The sequence below is a fragment of the Oncorhynchus nerka genome, linkage group LG22, assembly GCF_034236695.1.
Source record: "Oncorhynchus nerka isolate Pitt River linkage group LG22, Oner_Uvic_2.0, whole genome shotgun sequence".
In the NCBI taxonomy this organism is placed as follows: domain Eukaryota; kingdom Metazoa; phylum Chordata; class Actinopteri; order Salmoniformes; family Salmonidae; genus Oncorhynchus; species Oncorhynchus nerka.
In genome coordinates this window covers 73,465,480-73,490,268 of record NC_088417.1, presented here as the reverse complement: position 1 = coordinate 73,490,268, position 24,789 = coordinate 73,465,480, and the positions used below count along the sequence as shown (strand labels likewise).

At 41.8% G+C, this 24,789-nt stretch overlaps 1 protein-coding gene across 1 annotated transcript in view; it reads left to right on the top strand.

Moving 5' to 3' along the window:
- Positions 1-6,781: 6,781 nt before the first annotated feature.
- The window catches only part of LOC115105670 (unconventional myosin-Ic-like), a 31,543-nt gene continuing 13,535 nt past the window's right edge, over positions 6,782-24,789 (top strand). Inside the window, exons 1-9 of the mRNA XM_029627953.2 lie at positions 6,782-7,439; positions 19,737-19,895; positions 22,321-22,436; positions 22,686-22,884; positions 23,244-23,324; positions 23,813-23,992; positions 24,077-24,175; positions 24,308-24,421; positions 24,554-24,625. Coding sequence (XP_029483813.1) covers positions 7,422-7,439; positions 19,737-19,895; positions 22,321-22,436; positions 22,686-22,884; positions 23,244-23,324; positions 23,813-23,992; positions 24,077-24,175; positions 24,308-24,421; positions 24,554-24,625 — 1,038 coding nt within the window. The 5' untranslated portion in view covers positions 6,782-7,421. The remainder of the gene's footprint in view (positions 7,440-19,736; positions 19,896-22,320; positions 22,437-22,685; positions 22,885-23,243; positions 23,325-23,812; positions 23,993-24,076; positions 24,176-24,307; positions 24,422-24,553; positions 24,626-24,789) is intronic.

Sequence of the window (24,789 nt, the reverse complement as noted above, 5' to 3'; positions counted from 1 at the left end):
TACAAAGGCGAGACGCTGCTGTCATGCCGACACGCGCAATCACCATCACTGCTACAAAGGTGACTTTAGCCAATAAATGTCAAGGGTGATAATGACGGTGATATATCTCTGTGCATTCCTGCTTTTCACAAACTAACCAATATATTTTTAATAGAGTTCTATTTTGTCTGAACAAAATGACATCGCCTGCTTTGTAGGCCTTATGTCGTTGTCTTTGTCTTATTCTTTTATTATTGTGTCCTACTCTAAATTCACCCAATGCGTCATAGTAATATTTGTTCAAATTATTATTATTAGGCTCATCCCTGTTCTGAGACAGGTCCCAAAAAGTCCCAAAATAGATTAAAATACTTTCAAGTAAAAGTGAAAGGATAGGCCAACTTTTTAACATTGTCTAAAAAATAATATTTCCTATCCAACATTGTACAATATACTCTATCTTGGTGTTTCCACTAGCTTCTAGAGACTATAGCCACAAAGTCAGATTCCACAGCCACAAAGTCAGATTCCACAAAAACAAAGTCAGATTCCACAGCCACAAAGTCAAAATTGGCAACAACAAAAAAGTTGTAGCTTTTTTGTCTTAGTTAAGGTTAGCAGCGTGGTTAAGATTAGAGTTATGTTTAAAATCCAATTTTAAGAAGATACATTGAAATGGGCGGGGTGTATAACTTTGTGGGTAAAGTGGGTAAAGACTTTGTGGGGAAAGAACTGGTTTTAATGTCTATCGTACAGAAAAGCTAGTGACGATCCTATCTTGTGGGTTTCTATAAATCTGATGCCGTAAAGGCTATTGCCGCCCCCTGGTGTAGCCTACTGTTGTGTACGTCTATTTGTACAAATAAATACAGGTTTTACACGTCTATGCATGGGGCCAGTGCTACTGCAATATATATGTCATAATTTAGCCCGAATACGCGTTGAATATATGCAATAGATATATTTGAAGTTCAGCCACAGCAGCACACGTCACACCAAAATTAGATATTGGCTAATTGATGACGTACTTCCAAAACATTTGCGCACGGGGAGGCAAGCATTGGAACGACAGGACAAGACACCATGGTGACAGTTCGTCTCCTGACACTTTTCTAATGCGGTTGTTTGAGTGGATTACGGAGCTCATGTGGGATTTCATAAATAACGGGAACATAAATTAAGTATACAGCTTTAAGGTAAGCTTTAATTCAAGCATTTTCTTATCTTTGGCTATATCATTGCTTCAATTAGCTGAAATATTGCATTTATGGATAAGGTGATCAAGGCTACTCAAAGGAGGAACTCATCATGGTATTTTGTAGCTGAGTGCAACCTTTGCAGCTAACGTTAGCTTTATAATAATAGTTAACAAAGTTACCCATTATATCTGTCCAAATTTGTATCGCATATGCTTCAGAATTGCCACGTTGTGGAAAATGTATTATTAATAATCTGTAGGTTAAATACATATTACTAAAATCAGACTCATAACCAACACACTTTTGTTCTTGTGTTTGCTTTGCAAATTGTATACTTTGCCAATAGGGTAATTTTCACTTGACTTTTTAAATATATTGAATACAAGATTGTATTTATTTGCAAGAATAAAAATATATATAACCAACTGCTATATTCTCCCACTGGTAATTTTGGGGGGGTTATTTCAAGCAAATATTGCATTTATTTCAATTTTCACAGCGTATTAAGTTTTGCAATCATGCTTAGGTTATAGTTTTAACAGGTGAGAAACAATGTTCCCTCAAATTTTGGGGTGCACTGATTTATATGATATAGCCTACAGTAGCCTATATGTGGTGTTCAATGCAGGCCTAAATTGCATGAGACTTTTAAACATGTTTTTACATTATGAAGGGCTTAATATTACTGAATACTTTTTTACTTGGTCTGTAACACCATGGGCCAAACAGGTGTCTGTGAATTGCATTGTATTGTGTTGTATGATGCAAGAAACCACTATACGAAATAACATGTATTATTATTACCATACAGAGAATTAGATTATGTAGGCTACCCCTCTGCCTATTGGCTTATTTGCATATTCAAGCCTGTCTCAAAATACAACACTGGCCATTTAATTAAGAAGTAAGCTTTTTACCTGACTGGCCTTTCAAAGACAGCTTGAAATGTAGCCTACACGTTTTGTCCTCTTGTAGGAAGTAGTAACTCCCCATTGCCGACCTATATTTATCTACAGTGGCGACCCATCATTCAGGGCAGAGCCACACCTGTTTTGAGCCCCATATTTTTTAGCAAAAAAATAAAAAAATACACTACCTGTCAAAAGTTTTAGAACACCTACTCATTCAAGGGTTTTTCATTATTTGTACTATTTTCTACATTGAAGAATAATAGTGAAAACATCAAAACTATGAAATAACACATATGGAACCATGTAGTAACCAAAAAACTGTGAAACAAATCAAAATATTTTATATTTGAGATTGTTCAAATAGCCACCCTTTTGCCTTGATGACAGCTTTGCACACTCTTGGCATTTTCTCAACCAGCTTCATGAGGGAGTCCCCTGGAATGCATTTCAATTAACAAGTGTGCCTTCTTAAAAGTTCATTTGTGGAATTTCTATCCTTAATGCGTTTCAGCCAATCAGTTGTGTTGTGACAAGGTAGGGTGGTATACAGAATATAACCCTATAAACGACAGTCCATCATTACTTTAAGACATGAAGGTCAGTCAATACGGAAGGATTTGGAGTTTCTTCAAAGGCAGTCACAAAAACCATCAAGCACTATGATGAAACTGGCTCTCATGAGGACCGCCACAGGAATGGAAGACCCAGAGTTACCTCTGCTGCAGAGGATAAGTTCGGTAGAGTTACCAGCCTCAAAAATTGCAGGCCAAATAAATGCCTAAATAAATAAGTGATTTATTTCCGGCATGGGACATTTGTAAATAGTGTAAATATTCGACCCTAGCGTGGACTGTGCTAGCCTCCTCTGTTAGATCAGCTTGCCCTTGGAATGAGCCTCCCTCCTCACTGGACGATGATATGTTTTCTCTTTCTGTGGTGTATGAGGGAACATCATTATCTGACATATTTCAGTCAGCTGCGGAATGTCACCAAATATGCAACTGTAATGCCAAGGTCAAACTCCTTTATAAAATTCATCAGTTTCTTATTAGCTTATTAAATATGACCATGCACTCTGTTGTGTAAACTGCAGTGCTTAGGGGTCACTCAGTTGCTTTTTGTCTCTAGGCCTACAGTTCATCTGTTGTTGTGTGGTTTGTTGCTTGTGTTTGCATGAGCCATGTCCTATTTTTGGGCCTACCACACAGTGTCTCTATTGATGCACAGGTACCTGATCTGAGCTCACTTCCTCCTCTCTTCTCTGCCACTTTCTGTTTAAAGGCCAACCATGGTGGTTTCCCGGAACCACAACCCCACAATGCACTTTCAACTTCAAGCAGAAATGATTTCCTGCGTTTTCATAAATTTCAGCATTTCATGCACTCATTTGAGACAATTTCCACACTACCACGTAGGGCTGCACGATATGGACAAATAATCTAGGCCTTATTTTTTACTAAATGTTGCAATTGCGATTTTACTTGCAATATAGATCAAACAACTTGGGTGAACTGTTGGTATCATGGAAATATAATGTCTAATTCAATAGTTAGAATATAAATTATAGTGGGCACTTTGAATACAGGGTTGTTTGACATGACAACGAATGAAAATGCCAGGGAGGAGTTATTGCGACAGGGTAGGAACCAAAGTGTTAGTCAGTGTTTCCCAGGGGACCCTATAATCTTTGGCTATGTTAAATGTTTCTTAATGTGGCCAACATATTCATGCTTCGCCTATTATTCTATGTCAGAAGATACTGTTGCACAAACAACATGCTGATTTAGGCCTACACCATCACTGGTATCAGGCTGTATTAGCTAGCTACGTTTGCTCTGACTCAGTACATATATTAACTAGCTAGCCAGTTAACTAGCGATTAGCAGCAAACACAATTGAGCTAAAACTTGCTAAGAAAAGACTGTTTGCAGATGTAAGAAACACAAACTAACAGAGTAATTATGGAACGCTTGTGGATTTATATTAAGAAGCAAAGTGGAAGCAGCATCATTGTCATCAACATTGTTGCATGTGCTGCATTGACCATGTAGACTGAATGGAAGTGTCTCATGGTCAAGCAACAACAAATGCGCTCTTTGAGTGACGGGTCAGGACTAAGTTTGTGTGGAATGCGCCATGGATAGAGAGGGAGAGAGTGGAGAGGGATGACTCAAGTTGCGGTTTAAACTACAAAAATGTACGTTACACATGGCATATCACATTTAACAAACCAAGCATTAAAATACCATTATAGAAAGTAAACTGGTCCATGCACTGTATACCAGTATATAGTAAAATATGGTATACCACCCAACCCTAAAGGATGTAGGCCTTTGTAGAGAGTGAGTGAGGTTTCAGAGGAACATCTCCAGTGTTTTGTCAGGGAGAGGGGGCCTGAGACTGCTGAGTGTGAGTGAAGGTAAGGAGGGGGAGTAAAGGAGAGGGAGAAAAAGATGGTGGCTGTGGGAATCAAACACAGATGGACAGCAAGCAGGAGAAGGTGTGTGATACTGTAGACTCATAGACTAGACCAGGGATTCCCAACCAGATTCCTTGGTCTATCCACAAGGGGTACTTGAGAACACTCATGAAACCACATGCTTACTGATAAAATATACATGAGGGGGTACTTCAGGGGTACTCCGGGAAGAGCAAAATTCAGTTGGTGGTACAGTAAGCAAAAAAGGTTGGGAACCAGTGGACTAGACCGAGCCACATACAAAGGTTGCTGTTTACACAACCTCACAATGACAGGGGCTCCAGAGTGGCGCAGCGTTCTAAGGCACTGCATCTCAGTGTTAGAGGCGTCACTATAGGCCCTGGTTCGATTCCAGGCTGTATCACAACTGGCCGTGATTGGGAGTCCTATAGCACAATTCGCCCTGAGTTGTCCGGGTTAGGGTTTGGCCGGGGTAGGCCATCATTGTAAAATAAGAATTTATTCTTCACTGACTTGCATAGTTAAATAAATGTAAAAAGACCAACTTTCTGTTAATACACCTAATACTTTTTTTCTGGACAAAGCACTTCTCTCACAGAACACTGTTTAAGCATCAGTGCTTTATAACACTAACAGACTGGGTGAAATGGAGTATAGGTGGCAGCATAAACGGGGATAGAAAGGGAGAGAGGAAAAAAGAGAAGTCTGGCAAGAGTTGTCGTGTAGATAACGATGAGTTTATTGCTCTGTCCCAGGGATTATACCTGATACTCATTAGCCTTCCTCTTTTACGCTGTCACCACACATGCATTTTGTGTGTGTGTACCTGTGTGTATGTGTGTGTTTTTGTTACTGATGTGGTACTGATCTGGTCTTCCTATGAATATTTGATGTCTAAACTGTGTGTGTGTGTGTACATGTGTGAGGGTGAATACATACCTGCGTGTGCGTACATACCTGCGTGTGCGTACATACCTGCATGTGTTACGCATGGATGTATGTGCACATGTGCACATGCTTTTGTGTGTGTGGGAATGACATCCAGTGTGATAATCCCCCCTGGCCTCGCTCAGACTTCCTTGCCCCAAATATCATTATCATTCCTCCATGCCTCATCACGCCAGTGATGGAAAACGCACCAGTTAAAACACAATGAGGGGAAAGAGCATAACAAACTATCTCCATAGGCCTAAAGCCTATCAATGCTGTTGCATGTAGCTTTTGTCAGAATGTCTCGTCGTTGGAGATTTAGACTAGGCTACAGTATCATGCACAATTTTGCTGTTTTTGAGTTGGTAATGCAATTAACTGTAATTTCATCAATTAGAGTCAGTCTATGCTACTATGAGAAGGACTGAATATGGTAGGGAAGTTATTTAGGCTCTACTTGGTAATGTAAAAAAGTGTTGGGGTGCCTTTAAAAAAAAGTTTTATATTTGTAAAAACACATCCAAAGATGTTGTTTATTACTATTGAGTGAAAAGGGGGTGGAGAGCATAGCATGCACTGTGGGTCTTTTAGGATAGGTCTGGGTGGAGAGATATTGGATCTCACTGTTCTGCACACTGCCCTTATGTGACTCTGTTCAGAGTGGGAGAGAGAGAGGCTCCGTCTGGAAAACATTATTCAAATTCCACAAGGCTGGATTTCTGATGATGTTGGCAAAGAGAGAGAGGGGACTATGGGGGAGGAGGGGTTTAAATGATAGTAACTGGAAATCAGAACAGAGGTGGAGGCGGACAATGGGGAGTGCCATCCTCAAACTGAGACCAGTGACCTTGGCCTTACCAACCCTGTCAGTAGGGTGAAAGTAAGTGCAGTGCACAAATAAGTGCACTGCTGCACAAACTCCGTGTGTACTGTACATGAGGGGTTAGGGGATATAGTTATCACTAACACACAGTCACAAAACGTGTGAACAAATGTGTGAACATATAGCCTGTAGCCTACAAAAACATATGGCATAGAAGGGGCAGCAGAGTAATGATATAAGAGAAATGTCTGCTGGTGTTATTGTAAGAGAGTGATGCATCTTGTGTTGAATGGACTGTTTTTTTTTATGGACGGGAAGAGAGCCAAAGGAGAGGGTTGGGTATGAAATGAATCTCGTTGGTGTGACAGTTCTATTGCTGTCATCTCCTACAAATCTGTCTCAGCTTGTGGGAGAAGGGAAGACGGGAGGGAGGGAATGAGGGAAGGAAGGAGGGAGGGAGGGAAATAATGCCCTCAGGCCTCAGTCATGTGATTTTTGTAACTTTTTTATATAGTTTCAGAGCGATTACATGTTTTGTTAACGTCCATGGGCTGTTTGGATATTTTTCCAAACCTTTTGAAATATTCCTTTTCTTTGCCCTCTATTCTTTGTTCTGGCTCAGACAGCATACTTTACCTCGTATGTTTTCTCTCTCTTTCTTTTTTGGAAGTTGCTCCGGTCCAAATGTGTGGAGTGGAGTTACAGCCCGTGTTTCAGATCGGTGGTTTAAGAACTTGCGGACTAGTGGAGAAGAGGATGTTTTCTTGATCTGTCAATGGGACTACCGGGCTGAAGGTGTAAACAAGTTGAACTGCTGGTATTTAGGCTTGATGCTGTGTGTTTTGTCCTCATAGGGTAGCAGGAGGGACTGAGAGAAAAGAGAGAGCGAGGGAGGGGGAGTGGGGTGTATGTGTGTGTTTGGAAGAGAGAACCAGACTTACAGAAACAGAGACAGTATACTGTACTGTGTGCGAGAGAGCGAGAAGAAGGAGAGAGTAACTGTAATCTGAATCTATTGCACATGGACAGAGAGACTAACTAGAACACATAGGGAGTCTTCCTGACGAGGAGGGAGGACCAGTGACTCCAGAGGCACCAAAAACAGAGAGCGAGATCATCAAACACTAAGCTAGGACAGGATGAGGTACCGAGGCAGGGTAAGATCCTTTTCCTTTCTCTACATGCTGCTCATAACATGTCATAGATGTCTGTTTGTGTGTGTGTGTGTTGCAGAACACACAGAGCAGATGTGTACGGAACATATGGAACATTCCTCTGAAGGTAATGTAAGCTCATGTTGGGTTGCCCTCACAGCGACCACAAAGAGGAAAGGGAGACACGTTCAGTCATTCATCAATCACAAATAATGTGCTCAGCATGAGTCATGGTGTACAGTACAAGTCAATTGTTTGGGCACACCTACTCATTCAAGGGTTTTTCTTTATTTGTACTATTTTCTACATTGTAAAATAATAGTGAAGACATCAAAACTATGAAATAACACATGAAATCACATAGTAACCCAAAAACAAATCAAAATATATTTTATATTTGAGAATCTTCAAAGTAGCCACCATTTGCCTTGATGACAGCTTTGCACACTCTTGGCATTCTCTCAACTAGCTTCACCAGGAATGTTTTTCCAACAGTATTGAAGGAGTTTCCACATATGCTGAGCACTTGTTGGCTGCTTTTCCTCCTCGCATTTGGGTTGATGTCGGGTGATTGTGGAGGCCAGGTCATCTGATGCAGCACCATCACTCTCTTTCTTGGTCAAATAGCCCTTTCTCAGCCGGGAGGTGTGTTGGGTCATTGTCCTGTTGAAAAACAAATGATAGTCCCACTAAGTGCATGGCGTATTGTTGCAGAATGCTGTGTTAGCCATGCTGGTTAAAACCTCTCTGAGATATGTGGAACGCTAGCGTCCCACCTGGCCAAAAGCCAGTGAAAATGCAGAGCGCCAAATTCAAATAAATTACTATAAAAATCGAACTTTCGTGAAATCACACATGTAAGATACCAAATTAAAGCTACACGTGTTGTGAATCCCACAAACATGTCCGATTTCAAAAGGCTTTTTGGCGAAAGCAAACAATGCTATTATCTGAGGCTAGCACCTCCGTATACAAAGAGAGAAAGCATATTTCAACCCTGCAGGCACGACACAAAACGCAGAAATAAAAAATATAAATCATGCCTTACCTTTGACGAGCTTCTTTTGTTGGCACTCCAATATGTCCCATAAACATCACAAATGGTCATTTTGTTCGATTAATTCCGTCCATATATATCCAAAATGTCAATTTATTTGACGCGTTTGATCCAGAAAAACACTGGTTCCAACTTATGCAATATGACTACAAAATATCTCAAAAGTTACCTGTAAACTTTGCCAAAACATATCAAACTACTTTTGTAATACAACTTTAGGTATATTTTAAAGTCAATAATCAATCAAATTGAATACGGGATTATCTGTGTTCAATACAGGAAGAAAACAAACTGACGCTAGCTTTCTGGTCACGCGCCTCTATCAAACAGTACAAATGAAGTGACCCTCGTTTTGAACAGGGCTACTTCTTCATTACACAAAGGAAAATCCTCAACCAATTTCTAAGGACTGGTGACATCCAGTGGAAGTGGTAGGAACTGCAAGCAAGTCCCTTAGAAATCTGGATTCCCAATGAAAACCCATTGAAAAGAGAGTGGCCTCAAAAAAAAAAAATCTGAATGGTTTCTTTGCAGCAATTCAACCATGAAGGCCTGATTCATGCAGTCTCCTCTGTACAGTTGATGTTGAGATGTCTGTTACTTGAATTCTATGAAGCATTTATTTGGGCTGCAATTTCTGAGTTGCAGTTAACTCTAATGAATTTATCCTCTGCAGCACAGGTAACTCTGGGTTTTCCTTTCCTGTGGCGGTCCTCATGAGAGCCAGTTTCATCATAGTGCTGGATGGTTTTTGCGACTGCACTTGAAGAAACATTAAAAGTTCTTGAAATTTTCCGTATTGACTGACCTTCATGTCTTAAAGTAATGATGGATTGTCCTTTTTCTCTGCTTATTTGACCTGTTCTTGCCCTAATATGGACTTGGTCTTTTACCAAATAGGGCTATCTTCTGTATACCAACCCTACCATGTCACAACACAAGTGATTGGCTCAAATGCATTTAGAACGAAATAAATTCCACACATTAACTTTTAACTTCTTTGGGATAGGGGGCATTATTTTCACCTCCGCATGAAAAGCGTGCCCAAAGTAAACTGCCTGTTTCTGAGGCCCAGAAGCTAGGATATGCATATAATTAGATTTAGATAGAAAATCCTCTAAAGTTTCTAAAACGGTTCAAATTATGTGAGTATAACAGAACTGATATGGCAGGCGAAACCCAGAGACCAAACCATCCCAAAAACATCATCCCAAAAACACTGTTTTCAATGGCTTGAATTTGAATTATAAGCCCAAGTCCTCCCAAATTGCAGTTCCTAGGGCTTCCACTAGATGTCAACAGTCTTTAGAAAGAGTTTCAGGCTGGTTTTTAGCAAAATTACCTTTAAATTGTTTTTCTAGGTGGCTCCCATTTTGGCTTTAGTGATTCCAAGTGCGTGAAGGAAAGCGCGTTCTTTGTTGTTTATCTCCGGTAAAGACAATTATGATTTTCTGTCTTAAATTTGAATTAAGTTTATTTGCGTATTAGGATACCTAAGGTTTGATTATAAATGTTGTTTGAATTGTTTGGAAAAGTTTATTAGTAACATTTGGGATTCATTTTGTATGCATTTTGACGGAGGGAAACTGAGTGGATTATTGACTGATGCGCGCCAGCTAAACTTAGTTTTTATGGATATAAAAAGGACATTATCGAACAAAAGGACCATTTCTGATGTTTATGCAACATTTTGGAGTGCCAACAGAAGAAGATCTTCAAAGGTAAGGCATGAATTATATCGTTATTTCTGAGTTTTGTGTCACGCCTGGCGGGTTGAAATATTATTGTCATGTGTTTGTTTGATGGGGTGCTGTCCTCAGATAATCGCATGGTATCCTTTCGCCATAAAGCATTTTTGAAATCTGACACATTGGCTGGATTAACAAGAAGTTAAGCTTTATTTTGACATATTGCATGTGTATTTTCAAGAATGTTAAATATTTACAATTCTGTAGTTTGAATTTGGCGCCCTGCACTTTCACTGGATGTTGGTCAGGTGGGACGGTAGGGTCCCATCTAGCCTGGAGAGGTTTTTTTTAAATGTATTTTTTATTTCACCTTTATTTAACCAGGTAGGCTAGTTGAGAACAAGTTCTCATTTGCAACTGCGACCTGGCCAAGATAAAGCAAAGCAGTGTGACACATGGAGTACACAATTAACAAGCCAATAACACAATAAACAAGTCAATGACACAGTAGAAAAAAGAGTGTGTGCAAAAGGCATGAGGAGGTAGGCAATAAATAGGCCATAGGAGTGAATAATTACAATTTAGCAGATTAACACTGGAGTGATAAATGAGCAGATGATGATGTGCAAAAGTAAATAAAATAAGAACAGTATGGGGATGAGGTAGGTAGATTGGGTGGGCTATTTACAGATGGACTATGTACAGCTGCAGTGATCGGTTAGCTGCTCAGATAGTTGGTGAGGGAAATAAAAGTCTCCAACTTCAGAGATTGTTGCAATTCATTCCAGTCACTGGCAGCAGAGAACTGGATGGAAAGGCGGCCAAATGAGGTGTTGGCTTTGCGGATGATCAGTGAGATATACCTGCTGGAACGTGTGCTACGGGTGGGTGTTGTTATCGTGACCAGTGAACTGAGATAAGGCGGAGCTTTACCTAGCATAGACTTATAGATGACCTGGAGCCAGTGGGTCTGGCGACTAATGTGTAGCGAGGGCCAGCCGACTAGAGCATACAGGTCGCAGTGGTGGGTAGTATAAGGTGATTTGGTGACAATACGGATGGCACTGTGATAGACTGCATCCAGTTTGCTGAGTAGGGTATTGGAAGCTATTTTGTAGATGATATCGAGGGTGGTGATGCTAGTCGGGCGGGCGGGTGAGGGCAGCGAACGGTTGAAAAGCATGCATTTGGTTTTACTAGCGTTTAAGCGCAGTTGGAGGCCACGGAAGGAGTGTTGTATGGCATTGAAGCTCGTTTGGAGGTTTGTTAGCACAGTGTCCAAGGAAGGGCCAGAAGTATACAGAATGGTGTCGTCTGCGTAGAGGGAGATCAGGACATCGCCCGCAGCAAGAGCAACATCATTGATATATACAGAGAAGAGAGTCTGCCCGAGAATTTAACCCTGTGGCACCCCCGTAGAGACTGCCAGAGGTCCGGACAACATGCCCTCCGATTTGACAATGAACTCTGTTTGCAAAGTAGTGGGTGAACCAGGCGAGGCAGTCATTAGAAAAACCAAGGCTATTGAGTCTGCCGATAAGAATACAGTGATTGACAGAGTCGAAAGCCTTGGCCAGGTCGATGAAGACGGCTGCATAGTACTGTCTTTTATTGATGGCGGTTATGATATCGTTTAGTACCTTGAGCGTGGCTGAGGTGCACCCGTGACCGGCTCGGAAACCGGATTGCACAGCGGAGAAGGTACGGTGGGAATCGAAATGGTCGGTGATCTGTTTATTAACTTGGCTTTCGAAGACTTTAGATAGGCAGGGCAGGGATGGATATAGGTCTATAACAGTTTGTGTCTAGGGTGTCACCCCCTTTGAAGAGGGGGATGACCGCGGCAGCTTTCCAATCTTTAGGGATCTCGGACGATATGAAATAGAGGTTGAACAGGCTGGTAATAGGGGTTGCAACAATGGATGCGGATAGTTTTATAAAGAGAGGGTCCAGATTGTCTAGCCCAGCTGATTTGTACTGGTTCAGGTTTTGCAGCTACAGTGCCTTGCGAAAGTATTCGGCCCCCTTGAACTTTGCGACCTTTTGCCACATTTCAGGCTTCAAACATAAAGATATAAAACTGTATTTTTTGTGAAGAATCAACAACAAGTGGGACACAATCATGAAGTGGAACGACATTTATTGGATATTTCAAACTTTTTTAACAAATCAAAAACTGAAAAATTGGGCGTGCAAAATTATTCAGCCCCCTTAAGTTAATACTTTGTAGCGCCACCTTTTGCTGCGATTTACAGCTGTAAGTTGCTTGGGGTATGTCTCTATCAGTTTTGCACATCGAGAGACTGAAATTTTTCCCATTCCTCCTTGCAAAACAGCTCGAGCTCAGTGAGGTTGGAGAGCATTTGTGAACAGCAGTTTTCAGTTCTTTCCACAGATTCTCAATTGGATTCAGGTCTGGACTTTGACTTGGCCATTCTAACACCTGGATATGTTTATTTTTGAACCATTCCATTGTAGATTTTGCTTTATGTTTTGGATCATTGTCTTGTTGGAAGACAAATCTCCGTCCCAGTCTCAGGTCTTTTGCAGACTCCATCAGGTTTTCTTCCAGAATGGTCCTGTATTTGGCTCCATCCATCTTCCCATCAATTTTAACCATCTTCCCTGTCCCTGCTGAAGAAAAGCAGGCCCAAACCATGATGCTGCCACCACCATGTTTGACAGTGGGGATGGTGTGTTCAGGGTGATGAGCTGTGTTGCTTTTACGCCAAACATAACGTTTTGCATTGTTGCCAAAAAGTTCAATTTTGGTTTCATCTGACCAGAGCACCTTCTTCCACATGTTTGTCTCCCAGGTGGCTTGTGGCAAACTTTAAACAACACTTTTTATGGATATCTTTAAGAAATGGCTTTCTTCTTGCCACTCTTCCATAAAGGCCAGATTTGTGCAATATACGACTGATTGTTGTCCTATGGACAGAGTCTCCCACCTCAGCTGTAGATCTCTGCAGTTCATCCAGAGTGATCATGGGCCTCTTGGCTGCATCTCTGATCAGTCTTCTCCTTGTATGAGCTGAAAGTTTAGAGGGACGGCCAGGTCTTGGTAGATTTGCAGTGGTCTGATACTCCTTCCATTTCAATATTATCGCTTGCACAGTGCTCCTTGGGATGTTTAAAGCTTGGGAAATCTTTTTGTATCCAAATCCGGCTTTAAACTTCTTCACAACAGTATCTCGGACCTGCCTGGTGTGTTCCTTGTTCTTCATGATGCTCTCTGCGCTTTTAACGGACCTCTGAGACTATCACAGTGCAGGTGCATTTATACGGAGACTTGATTACACACAGGTGGATTGTATTTATCATCATTAGTCATTTAGGTCAACATTGGATCATTCAGAGATCCTCACTGAACTTCTGGAGAGAGTTTGCTGCACTGAAAGTAAAGGGGCTGAATAATTTTGCACACCCAATTTTTCAGTTTTTGATTTGTTAAAAAAGTTTGAAATATCCAATAAATGTCATTCCACTTCATGATTGTGTCCCACTTGTTGTTGATTCTTCACAAAAAAATACAGTTTTATATCTTTATGTTTGAAGCCTGAAATGTGGCAAAAGGTCGCAAAGTTCAAGGGGGCCGAATACTTTCGCAAGGCACTGTATTTCAGAACATCTGCTATGGGGGCGTTGGCCGGGGTTGGACTAGCCTTAGCTTTCCTGACTTCCCTGAACAGTTGCATATCGCGGGGACTATTCGATGCTATTGCAGTCCGCCACAGGATGTTTTTGTGCTGGTCGAGGGCAGTCAGGTCTGGAGGGAACCAAGGGCTATGTCTGTTCTTAGTTCTGCGTTTTTTGAACGGCATGCTTATCTAAGATGGTGAGGAAATTACTTTTAAAGAATGACCAGGCATCCTCGACTAACGGGATGAGGTCAATATCCTTCCAGGATACCCGGGCCAGGTCGTTTAGAAAGGCTTGCTCAGAGAAGTGTTTTAGGGAGATTTTGACAGTGATAAGGGGTGGTCGTTTGACCACCCCATAGCGGATAGAGGCAATTAGGCAGTGATCGCTGAGATCCTGATTGAAAACAGAGGAGGTGTATTTGGAGGGCAAGTTGGTCAGGATAATGTCTATGAGGGTGCCCATGTTTACGGATTTAGGGTTGTACATGTTGGGTTCCTTGATGATTTGTGTGAGATTGAGGGCATCTAGCTTAGATTGTAGGACTGCCGGGGTGTTAAGCATATCCCAGTTTAGGTCACTTAACAGAACGAAATCTGAATCTAGATGGGGGGCGATCAATACACAAACGGTGTCCAGGGCACAGCTGGGAGAGGAGGGGGGTCGATAGCAGGTGGCAACAGTGAGAGACTTATTTCTGGAGAGGTTCATTTTTCAAATTAGATGTTCAAAAAAGTATGACAGAACTTTGCAGGCTGTCTCTGCAGTAGATTGCAACTCCTCCCCCTTTGGCAGTTCTATCTTGATGGAAAATGTTGCAGTTGGGTATGGAAATCTCAGAATTTTTGGTGGCCTTCCTAAACCAGGATTCAGACACGGCAAGGACATCAGGGTTGGCGGAGTGTGCTAAAGCAGTGAGTAAAACAAACTTAGGGAGGAGGCTTCTGATGTTGACATGCATAGGTTAAGGCACATCTGTTCATTGAAATGCATTCCAGGTGACTACATCATGAAGCTGGTTGAGAGAATGCCAAGAGTGCAAATCTGTCATCAAGGCAAAGGGTGGCTACTTTGGCAAATCTAAACTCTAAAATATATTTTGATTTGTTTAACACTTTTTTGGTTGCTACATGATTCCATGTGTTATTTCATAGTTTTGATGTCTTCACTAGTATTTTACAATGTAGAAAATGTACAAATAAAGAAAAACCCTTGAATGGGTAGGTGTGTCCAAAGTTATGACTGGTACTGTATGTGTTTGGACTAAAGTTGTCCCATCATTACATTGTGTCATCTACATTTCCTGCGACTGATTCTAGGCATTCCAGGGACATACTGTAGCTGGTATTTTTCCATACTGTCCAGTGCTAGCACATCCATGATAGAGAGCCAGCTGTGGAGATGATGTGTGTCCACTCATAGTAGGTTTGTCTGGGGACAGAAGAGAGGGGCACCTTATAAGGAAGAGACTGAGGGGAATCAGCCCAACTGAGCTGACTTAAAGGACCCAGAGCCAAGTCCCTGCTGCCTCTCATAGATCCACAACCCTTTTGGCTACATAGGACTACAATACCTTCAACCCTCACTACTATAGGAGTCGTTCCATGTCATTTCAGCAAGCCATGACACCCACCATCTCAGATTGTTCTGAAATTGTTTCTGTAGTAGAAACAGATAAGATAAGCATTCTGGAAACATTATTTTGTTGAAATATAATTTGATCTCTGAGAAATTAAGCAAATTGATTGCACCCAAATTATATATAATATTATAATATTATATATATAATATTAAATAATAATAGTACCTAACATCTGATTTAGACCAAACTGTTTTCTAACAATGACTAAGACATGAGGAATCCAAAGAGATGGTCAAAAGCCAACCACAGACCCCCCCCCCCCCCCCCCCATCCCACGCCATGGTTCCTCAACTGGCGGTTTCATTTGGCCCACCAAGTTTTCCGAGCAAACATCATTTTTTTGAATTTTCATTGTTGGACATAAAATACTTTAAAAACACCAGGAAATCAGCTCCAAGTGATTTTAATTTTGGCAGTCTGTTCCCAAGTATTCCCACGCATAATAGAGAGACATGTGATTGTATACAAATGTAACCAAGGTTTGAAATTATTATGTTTTAATCAAATATTATATAATATATCTGTTGGCGCTTCTTGCGGTCAATATGCAGTCTGCAAATGATTTGTAATTATGTTCTGGCCCCCCAACCATCCACTCAACAACAAAATTGATCTGCAGCTGAATCAGTGCATTCGGAAAGTCTTCAGTTCCCTTGATAATGACGAAGCAATTACAGGATTTTAGAACTTTTTGCTCATTTATAAATTTGAAACATGGAAATATCACATATACATAAGTATTCCGACCCTTTACTCAGTATTTTGTTCATCACTACAATGTGTTTTTCTTAGTATACCTCAATTCTTGTTTTGTCTATTTGAATGAAAACACCCCTCTCTCTCTCTGAGTACCCCTCGACCCTCCCTGACTCACAGTGATGCCCTCTGCCTCGTACTCCTCCTGCTCAGACTTGAAGGTGAGCTCAATGTACAGCTGTTGCAGCTTCTCATTGCAATAGTTGATGCAGAACTGCTCAAAACTACAGGGAGATGGTTAGGGTAAAGAAATGGCACAAAACAACTGTGCTACAATGTTTTTTTATTTATTTATTAACCTTTATTTAACCAGGGGAACCCATTGATAACAGGGTCTCATTTCCAACGGTGCTCTGAGAACCACAGTTCAAGCAATGTGAGCAACACATTTAAGCATGATCACCACAAAATTAGTTACAGCGCTTCAAATAAATTATATTACATTCAAAAGGGCAGTAGAAACAAATATACAGTGCATTCAGAAAGTATTCAGACCCCTTGACTTTTTCCAAATGTTGTTACGTTACAGCCTTATTCAAAAATGTATTACATAGTTTTCCCCTCATTTATCTACACACAATACCTCATAATGATGAAGCAAAAACTGTTTTTTAGAACATTTTAGAAAATATCTGAAATATGCCATTTACACAAGTATTCAGACCCTTTACTCAGTACTTTGTTGAAGCACCTTTGGCAGTGATTACAGCATTAAGTCTTTTTGGGTATGTCGCTACAAACTTGGCACACCTGTATTTGGGGAGTTTCTCCCATTCTTCTCTACAGATCCTCTCATGCTCTGTCTGGTTTGATGGGGTGCATCGCTACACAACTATTTTCAGGTCTCTTTTCACATTGAACCTAATGTATTGGGCTCCCGAGTGGCGCAGCGGTCTAAGGCACTGCATCTCAGTGCTAGAGGCGTCATTACAGACCCTGGTTCGATTCCAGGCTGTATCACAATCGGCCGTGATTGGGAGTCCCATAGGATGGTGCACAATTGGCCCAGCATTGTTAGGGTTTGGATGGGGTAGGCTGTCATTGTAAATAATAATCTGTTCTTAACGGATTTGCCTAGTTAAATAAAGGATAAATAAAAGTATTGGGAAAAACGTCACCCCTGTGACACTCATCTTTCTCCATTGAAAAAGAGAAATGGCAGCTACCTTTTCGCAGAAATGTCCCAGAATGAGGCTTTCAGGCTGATAATGGGGTGAACTATCTATCTAATGGTCAGAACCTGGTAATATCAGAATGTAGGATGGGACATAAACCACAAAACTTCAATTATACATTTCTCTGAATGGGGGGGGGACATCACCAAATTAACAGAGAATACATTACATAGGATGAAGAAACAATTTTCCGAACCACAACTCCTCCATACTAACATAGAAAACTGATACTATATACTTGTTTTTGGGGTGGAATTCCCGTGGGGCGTGGGGTGTGGGGTGTCCGTTGGTGGCATCTGATTTATTTTTGGGATTCCTCATGTCTAACTTATAAATTTATAGTCACAATCAGATGTTATAGTACATACTATATTTACTGAATATTATATGAATCCTAAAAATTTAAATTACCAATTTGGGTGCAATCAATTATATTAATTTCTTTAGAGATCAAATTATATTTCAACAAAATACTGTTGCAGGAATACTAATCTTATTTCTTTTTAATAACAACAAAAACAGTTTCAGAACAATCTGAGATGGAGGGTGTCGAAATCCTATTTCTTGTGCTTTTTGAGGTGGAACAACCCTTAAGGCATTAAAGAATCAATGTGCATTATTTTAAAATGACAATTGAACAGGTAAAGAGGTATGCTTAGAATGTAATCTATGCAGAAAAAGATACGTAATGTTGACATGGAATTGGGCATAATGATTATGGCTCTACATTGCAGGAAAAATCTGTCTCAGGTGTTTAAAAAATGCTAAATTCTTAGAATTTTCCACCTCCGGACCACCTCCGTTCATCCTCACGTACTTCCCTCTAAAAGAATGGGTGCATGACGCCCCTGACCTAGAATCTTGTGCATTTCTGATGAGTACGTACTGCACATATCTTTTCACTGAGGGCCACAGGACAACAGCAACTATGCCTACACTACTTGAGAGTCCACTCACAACCCTTTAAAGAGGCAGAATAAGGGTGTGAGCTAAAGCATTAGAGTTGAGAGAAACACACAAAAGACACATTCAATGGAGTTCCTTGAAGACCTGACCCTAAACCTGACCCTAAAATACTTCAGTTATATCCTTCGGAAAATCAGACTGATTCGCTAATCGCTATGTATTCATGTGTGTGTGAGAAAGAATTCCTCTGTTTTACTGGCTGCAGGAAGGCCACCTGCAGATGTGAGTAGGAGAACAATACACTGAGTTAGAGGGGTTAGAGCACAGAGTGGAAGTGTCTCCTGGCCTTCCTCTGCTCAAAGTTCTTGGCTACACTCCACTGTTGTCCTTGTGTTGTTTCAAGGATTTTCCACCATTAAGCGTTCAGAGATAACGACCAGTTAATTACCTTTAACGAGCCCCTAACAACACCCCTGACAGGGCTGTGTGTTCCCAAAGCACCTGGCCCCATTCTTCCTCTCCCTTTGTGTGTGCGTGTGCGTCCGTGCGTGCGTGCTTGCATGTGTGTATGTTTGTGGGTGGGTGGGGGTCCGTGCATGTGTGAATGTGTGTGTTAGGAGGGGCTGGCTTACTCTGTTCAAAAGATACAGAGAGTGATCAAACAAACTAGAGGCTATTGGTTGTAGTAGCACTGTGCTGGAATATAGGATGTAGCCTAGCCTTGAAATTCTGGTCTGTACTGCTGGATTATAGTACAGTCATAGCTGGATAATCCACAGTAGGTATATTTTTATTTATGTGTCTGTACCCTTGGGATTTTTTTCTGATGGACATGACGGTGAACTTCTCTGGATATTAATTCCTGTCATGTTTGCCATCAGTGTACCAGTGTTTACATGTACACACACATCTTTAACGGCATTGGTCAGAACCTGACTGGAGCTATGGCCTGTATTTACTGTATATACATCCCAATACGCTATCTCACAATCACACAATAGAGGAGCTTAGAGACACTGTTTATATTAGGGATTCTTGAAATGTCATCATTGTTTGATTTGTGTTCTGTATGTCTGAATGTCCTGTGTGTGCTTTCCTCTGGTTGATGTGGTTGTTCTTGACAAGCCTCTTGTAGACCTGTTTATTTGCAGTGCTGTGGTGTTGTCGGTATACACTCAATCCCAACTCGAACCTCTAACTAAGAGGTTATGTAAGCGATATGGGGAAAATTACTCCAAGCCTATCAGGGGGCAAGGTGAGGATTTTAACATATTGCTTATACCTGTCAAATTCTATCGTGTCTAGATGAAGTGCATATTGGTGGGGTCAATTTGGGTTATGTGTATCGTGTATCTGGGGAAAGAGCAGCAGGCAATGAAGACCCCCCCTCTTCTCACCCCATCCCTCTCTATCTATTTCTCTCTCTCTTTCTAGGATTTGGGAGGTGAGGGCAGAGTTCATCTAGTTATGGAGAGTACTCTGACAGCACGTGACAGGGTGGGGGTGCAGGACTTTGTCCTGCTGGAGAACTACACCAGCGAGGCGGCCTTCATCGAAAACCTGCGCCGACGTTTTGGGGAGAACCTCATCTATGTAAAGAATCATATCATTATGGAAATATTGGTCCTATAAAAATTATTGTCACATGCTTCGTAAACAGCAGGTGTAGACTAACCCCCCCAAAATTAAAAAATATATAAAAATATAGAAATAACACGAGAAAGGAATAAATACACAACGAGTATTCAGACCCCTTGACTTTTTCCACATTTTGTTATGTTACAGCCTTATTCTAAAATGGATACAATTGTTTTTTCCCCTCATCAATCTACACACAATACCCTATAATGACAAAGCAAAAACAGGTTTTTAGAAATGTTAGCAAATATATTTCAAATTAAAAATGGGAACATCACATTTACATAAGTGTTCAGACCCTCAGTACTTTGTTAGCCTTGAACCTTTATTTAACTAGGCAAGTCGGTTAAGAACAAATTCTTATTTACAATGATGGCTTTAGAACAGTGGGCTAACTGCCTTGTTCAGGGGCAGAACTACAGATTTTTACCTTATCAGCTCGGGGATTCGATCTAGCAACCTTTCAGTTACTGGCCCAACGCTCTAACCACTAGGCTACCTGCCGGTATGACGCTACAAGCTTGGAAAACCTGTATTTGGGGAATTTCTCCCATTCTTCTCTGCAGATCCTCTCAAGCTCAATCAGGTTGGATGGGGAGCGTCACTGCACAGCTATTTTCAGGTCTCTCCAGAGATGTTCGATGGGGTTCAAGTCCAGGCTCTGGCTGGGCCACTCAAGGACATTCAGAGACGTGTCCCAAAGCTGCTCCTACATTGTCTTGTCTGCGTGATTGGGTCGTTGGCCTGTTGGAAGGTGAACCTTCGCTCCAGTCTGAGGTCCTGAGTGCTCTGGAGCAGGTTTTCATCAAGGATCTCCCTGTAGTTTGCTCCGTTCATCTTTCCCTCCATCCTGACTAGTCTCCCAGTCTCCACTGAAAAACATTCCCAGAGCATGATGCTGCCACCACCATGCTTCACCGTAGGGATGGTGCCAGGTTTCCTCCAGACGTGACGCTTGGCATTCAGGCCAAAGAGTTCAATCTTGGTTTCATCAGATCAGAGAATCTTGTTTCTCATTGTCTGAGAGTTCTTTAGGTACCTTTTGGCAAACTCCAAGCGGGCTGTCATGTGCTTTACTGAGGATTGGCTTCCGTCTGGCCACTCTACCATAGAGGCCTGATTAGTGGAGTGCTGCAGAGATGGGAGAACCTTCCAGAAGGACAACTCTAGAGCTCTGAGTGACCATCGGGTTCTTGGTCACTGCCCTTACCAAGGCCCTTCTCCCCCGATTGCTCAGTTTGGCCGGGGGGCCAGCTCTAGGAAGAGTCTTGGTGGTTCCATACTTCTTCCATTTAAGAATGAATGGAGGCCATTATGATCTTGGGGACCTTCAATGCTGAAAACATATTTTTTTAACACAATCCTGTCTTGGAGCTCTACGGACAATTCCTTCGACCCCATGGCTTGGTTTTTGATCTGACATGCACTGTCAACTGTGGAACCTTATATAGACAGGTGTGTGCCTTTCCAAATCATGTCCAATCAATTGAAATTACCACAGATGGACTCCAATCAAGTTGTAGCAACATCTCAAGGGTGATCAATGGAAACTGGATGCACCCTGAGCTCAATTTCGAGTAACATAGTAAAGGGTCTGACTACTTATGTAAATAAGGTATTTCTGTTTTTTATTTTTTTTATACATTTGCAAAAAAAACCAAAAAAAAAACAGTTTTTGCTTCGTCATTATGGGTTATTGTGTGAAGATTGATTTGATAAATTTTAGAATAAGACTGTAACATAACAAAATGTTGAAAAAGTCAAGGGGTCTGAATACTTTCTAAATGCACTCTATGTACATATGGGTAGGAATAAAGTGACTAGGCAACAGGATAGATAATAAACAGTAACAGCAGTGTATGTGATAAGTCAAAGGACTTAGTGCAAAAAGGGTCAATGCAGATAAATCGTTAACCTATAGCTAACCTGACTAACTATTTAGCAGTCTTGTGGTTTCGGGTTAGAAGCTGTCCAGGGTCCTGTTGGTTTCAGACTTGGTGCATCGGTACTGCTTGCCGTGCGGTAGCAGAGAGAACAGTCTATGACTTGGGTGGCTGGAGTCTTAGAAAATGTTTAGGGCCTTTCTTAGACACCTCCTGGTATAGCGGTCCTGGATGGCAGATAGCTCGGCCCCAGTGATGTACTGGGCCATACGCACTACCTTCTGTAGTGCCTGCAGTCGGATGCTAAGTAGTGACTTTTTGAGGGTCTCAGGGCCCATGCCGAATCTTTTAAGCATCTTGAGGGGGAAGAGGTGTTGTCGTGCCCTCTTCACGACTGATCCTACATAGCTTCACATAATGTTTGGTTAAGGTTTATTTTATGTCAGTGTTTGAGGGGTTGGTGACGGCAGTGTACGGGTCTTGTCGCCCCGTATCAGACCTACATAGGATCAGTGTTGGTGTCAGTGAACCCCAACAAGGACCTGGAGATCTACTCCAAGGCGCACATGGAGCGCTACCGAGGGGTCAGCTTCTACGAGATATCACCCCACATGTGAGTCACCCTCTGACCCCTGATCCTGAACCTCTCTCTGACCAAGCAGGACCAGCATGTATGTGTAGATGTCTTTATGTACATACAGTAGGCCTACATATGAATCTGCATTGGGTACAATACATTTACAGTATGTATTGTGTGTTTTAAATATGATCGTGATTAACTGTATGTGAAAACACCAGTATGAGCTGGATCATTAGCTGACATCCTGTTTGTATCCCACCCCTCTGTTTCTCTATCCTGTAGCTATGCGGTGTCAGACAACACGTACCGGGCCATGCGGACTGAGAGGAGGGACCAGTGTATCCTGATCTCTGGGGAGAGCGGAGCAGGGAAGACTGAGGCCTCCAAGAAGATCCTCCAGTACTACGCCACTACCTGCCCTGTCACTGACCACTTGAGTACGCTCCGGGACCGCCTGCTGCAGTCCAACCCTGTTCTGGAGGTACGGTATACCCCCCGCCGCCTCTCAAGATCCCCTGCCAAGGATCTCTTCCCATGAGCACCACTAAGGCTCTGGAGGAGGAAGGACATTTATAGCAGGGGTACTGAGACTGGTGTAACATCAAAGATAAATGAATGGCCCACTACAAAATCATGTTGCTTCAAACTAGTAAATCTATTTGTGGATGAGGGAAATCATGTTGATATATTGCATATTTTGAACCAATCTCCGACAAAGCCATAACAATAGATAGGTGCTGCTGTGAACATGCTATTACTGTACTGTTAATGCTTCCTCTCTTTCAGCTGTGTTTGATCTTATCTCTGTTGTTCCCCTCACTCACTTCTCTCTCTCTACAGGCTTTTGGTAATGCCAAAACACTGCGTAATGACAATTCCAGCCGGTTTGGCAAATACATGGATGTCCAGTTTGACTTCAGGGTAAGCCTTTTGTTCTTCTTTCTTTTGGCTCCTGGGTTAAGGGATTTTCCTCACATAAGTCTACTATCGCTGATACTCATGCCATACTGTCTCTACAACACACCATTCCATCAAAAGATTGTGCATAACTAAAACATGTTGCATTCAGGTCTTACCATACAGCATGCCTTACTATGAGTCTAAGTCATGAGGGCATAATTCAGCTAAAAGACAATTTATGGTCATTCCGCATCTGCATTGGCCGTACATCATTTACTGCGATGTGGCCTCTGTAGAAGTCAGGGCATTCATACTTTTTGCACTTTGCGGAGCAGAGCTGTTGTGAAGGAAGTTGTCAAAGAAGTGAGTTTGTGTTTATATTGTGCTACAATATATGTATGGAGCCTTCAGACAGCATTTTCGGATCAAGCATAAATCGGCTTTAATGCAGCTCTAGTAGGACCACATTCAGCAGTACCTTGACGGTCCCTGTTCCTAACCTCCCCTAGGGGGCGCCGATAGGAGGCCACATCCTCAACTACCTGCTGGAGAAGTCCCGTGTTGTGCACCAGAACCACGGCGAGAGGAACTTCCATATTTTCTACCAGCTGCTCGAGGGAGGAGAACAAGACCTTCTCAGCAAGCTGGGATTGGAGAGAAACGCCCAGAAATACCAATACCTGGTCATGGTGTGTGTTTGTGCATGCGCATGTGTGTGTGTCTGTGTGTGTGTGTGCACAGTTATTTGATCAGTGATGTCCTGTTCCTCTCAGGGTTGCTGTCCTAGGGTGAGCTCCATCAATGATAAGAATGACTGGAGAACAGTGAGGAAGGCCCTGACCGTCATCGGCTTCCATGAGGATGAGGTGGAGGTTAGAGACATTTTAGTGTATAATAATAGTGCATACCGTTTTTCACTGCAAACAAATTTCACTCAACCCAAAGTTTCACCATGAAGAATGAGAAGGTCATGGTTTAAATGTCTGTTCACTCTCCCGCTTTAGGATCTGTTGAATATAATCGCCAGTGTCCTCCATCTTGGGAACACTCAGTTTGGAGAAGGAAAGAATGGGGAAAACCAGATCACCACTGAGCCTCAGCTCAAATACCTGTCCAAGGTTGGAACTATGAAGATGAACGATACCCTACACCCCCATCACACACACACACACACAAACTCCCCATTCTAACACACACACACATTCCCCATTCTAAAGGCAGATGTTGATGTTGTCCTGCTTGTCCTGCAGCTGTTAGGTGTGGATGGAGCAGCACTGAAAGAGGCTCTCACTCATAAGAAAATCACTGCCAAAGGGGAGGAGGTGAGTGTCTATGGCGGGCTGTTTCACTTGATACAGAACTATGCCTGGTAATATAATATAATTTAATATCCCACTTACAAACAAGTAATACAGTATGCCTTTGATGTGTATGGCATGCATATTTAGATTGTGGTTTTAAAGAGAGGGTACTAAAGTATTTTGCA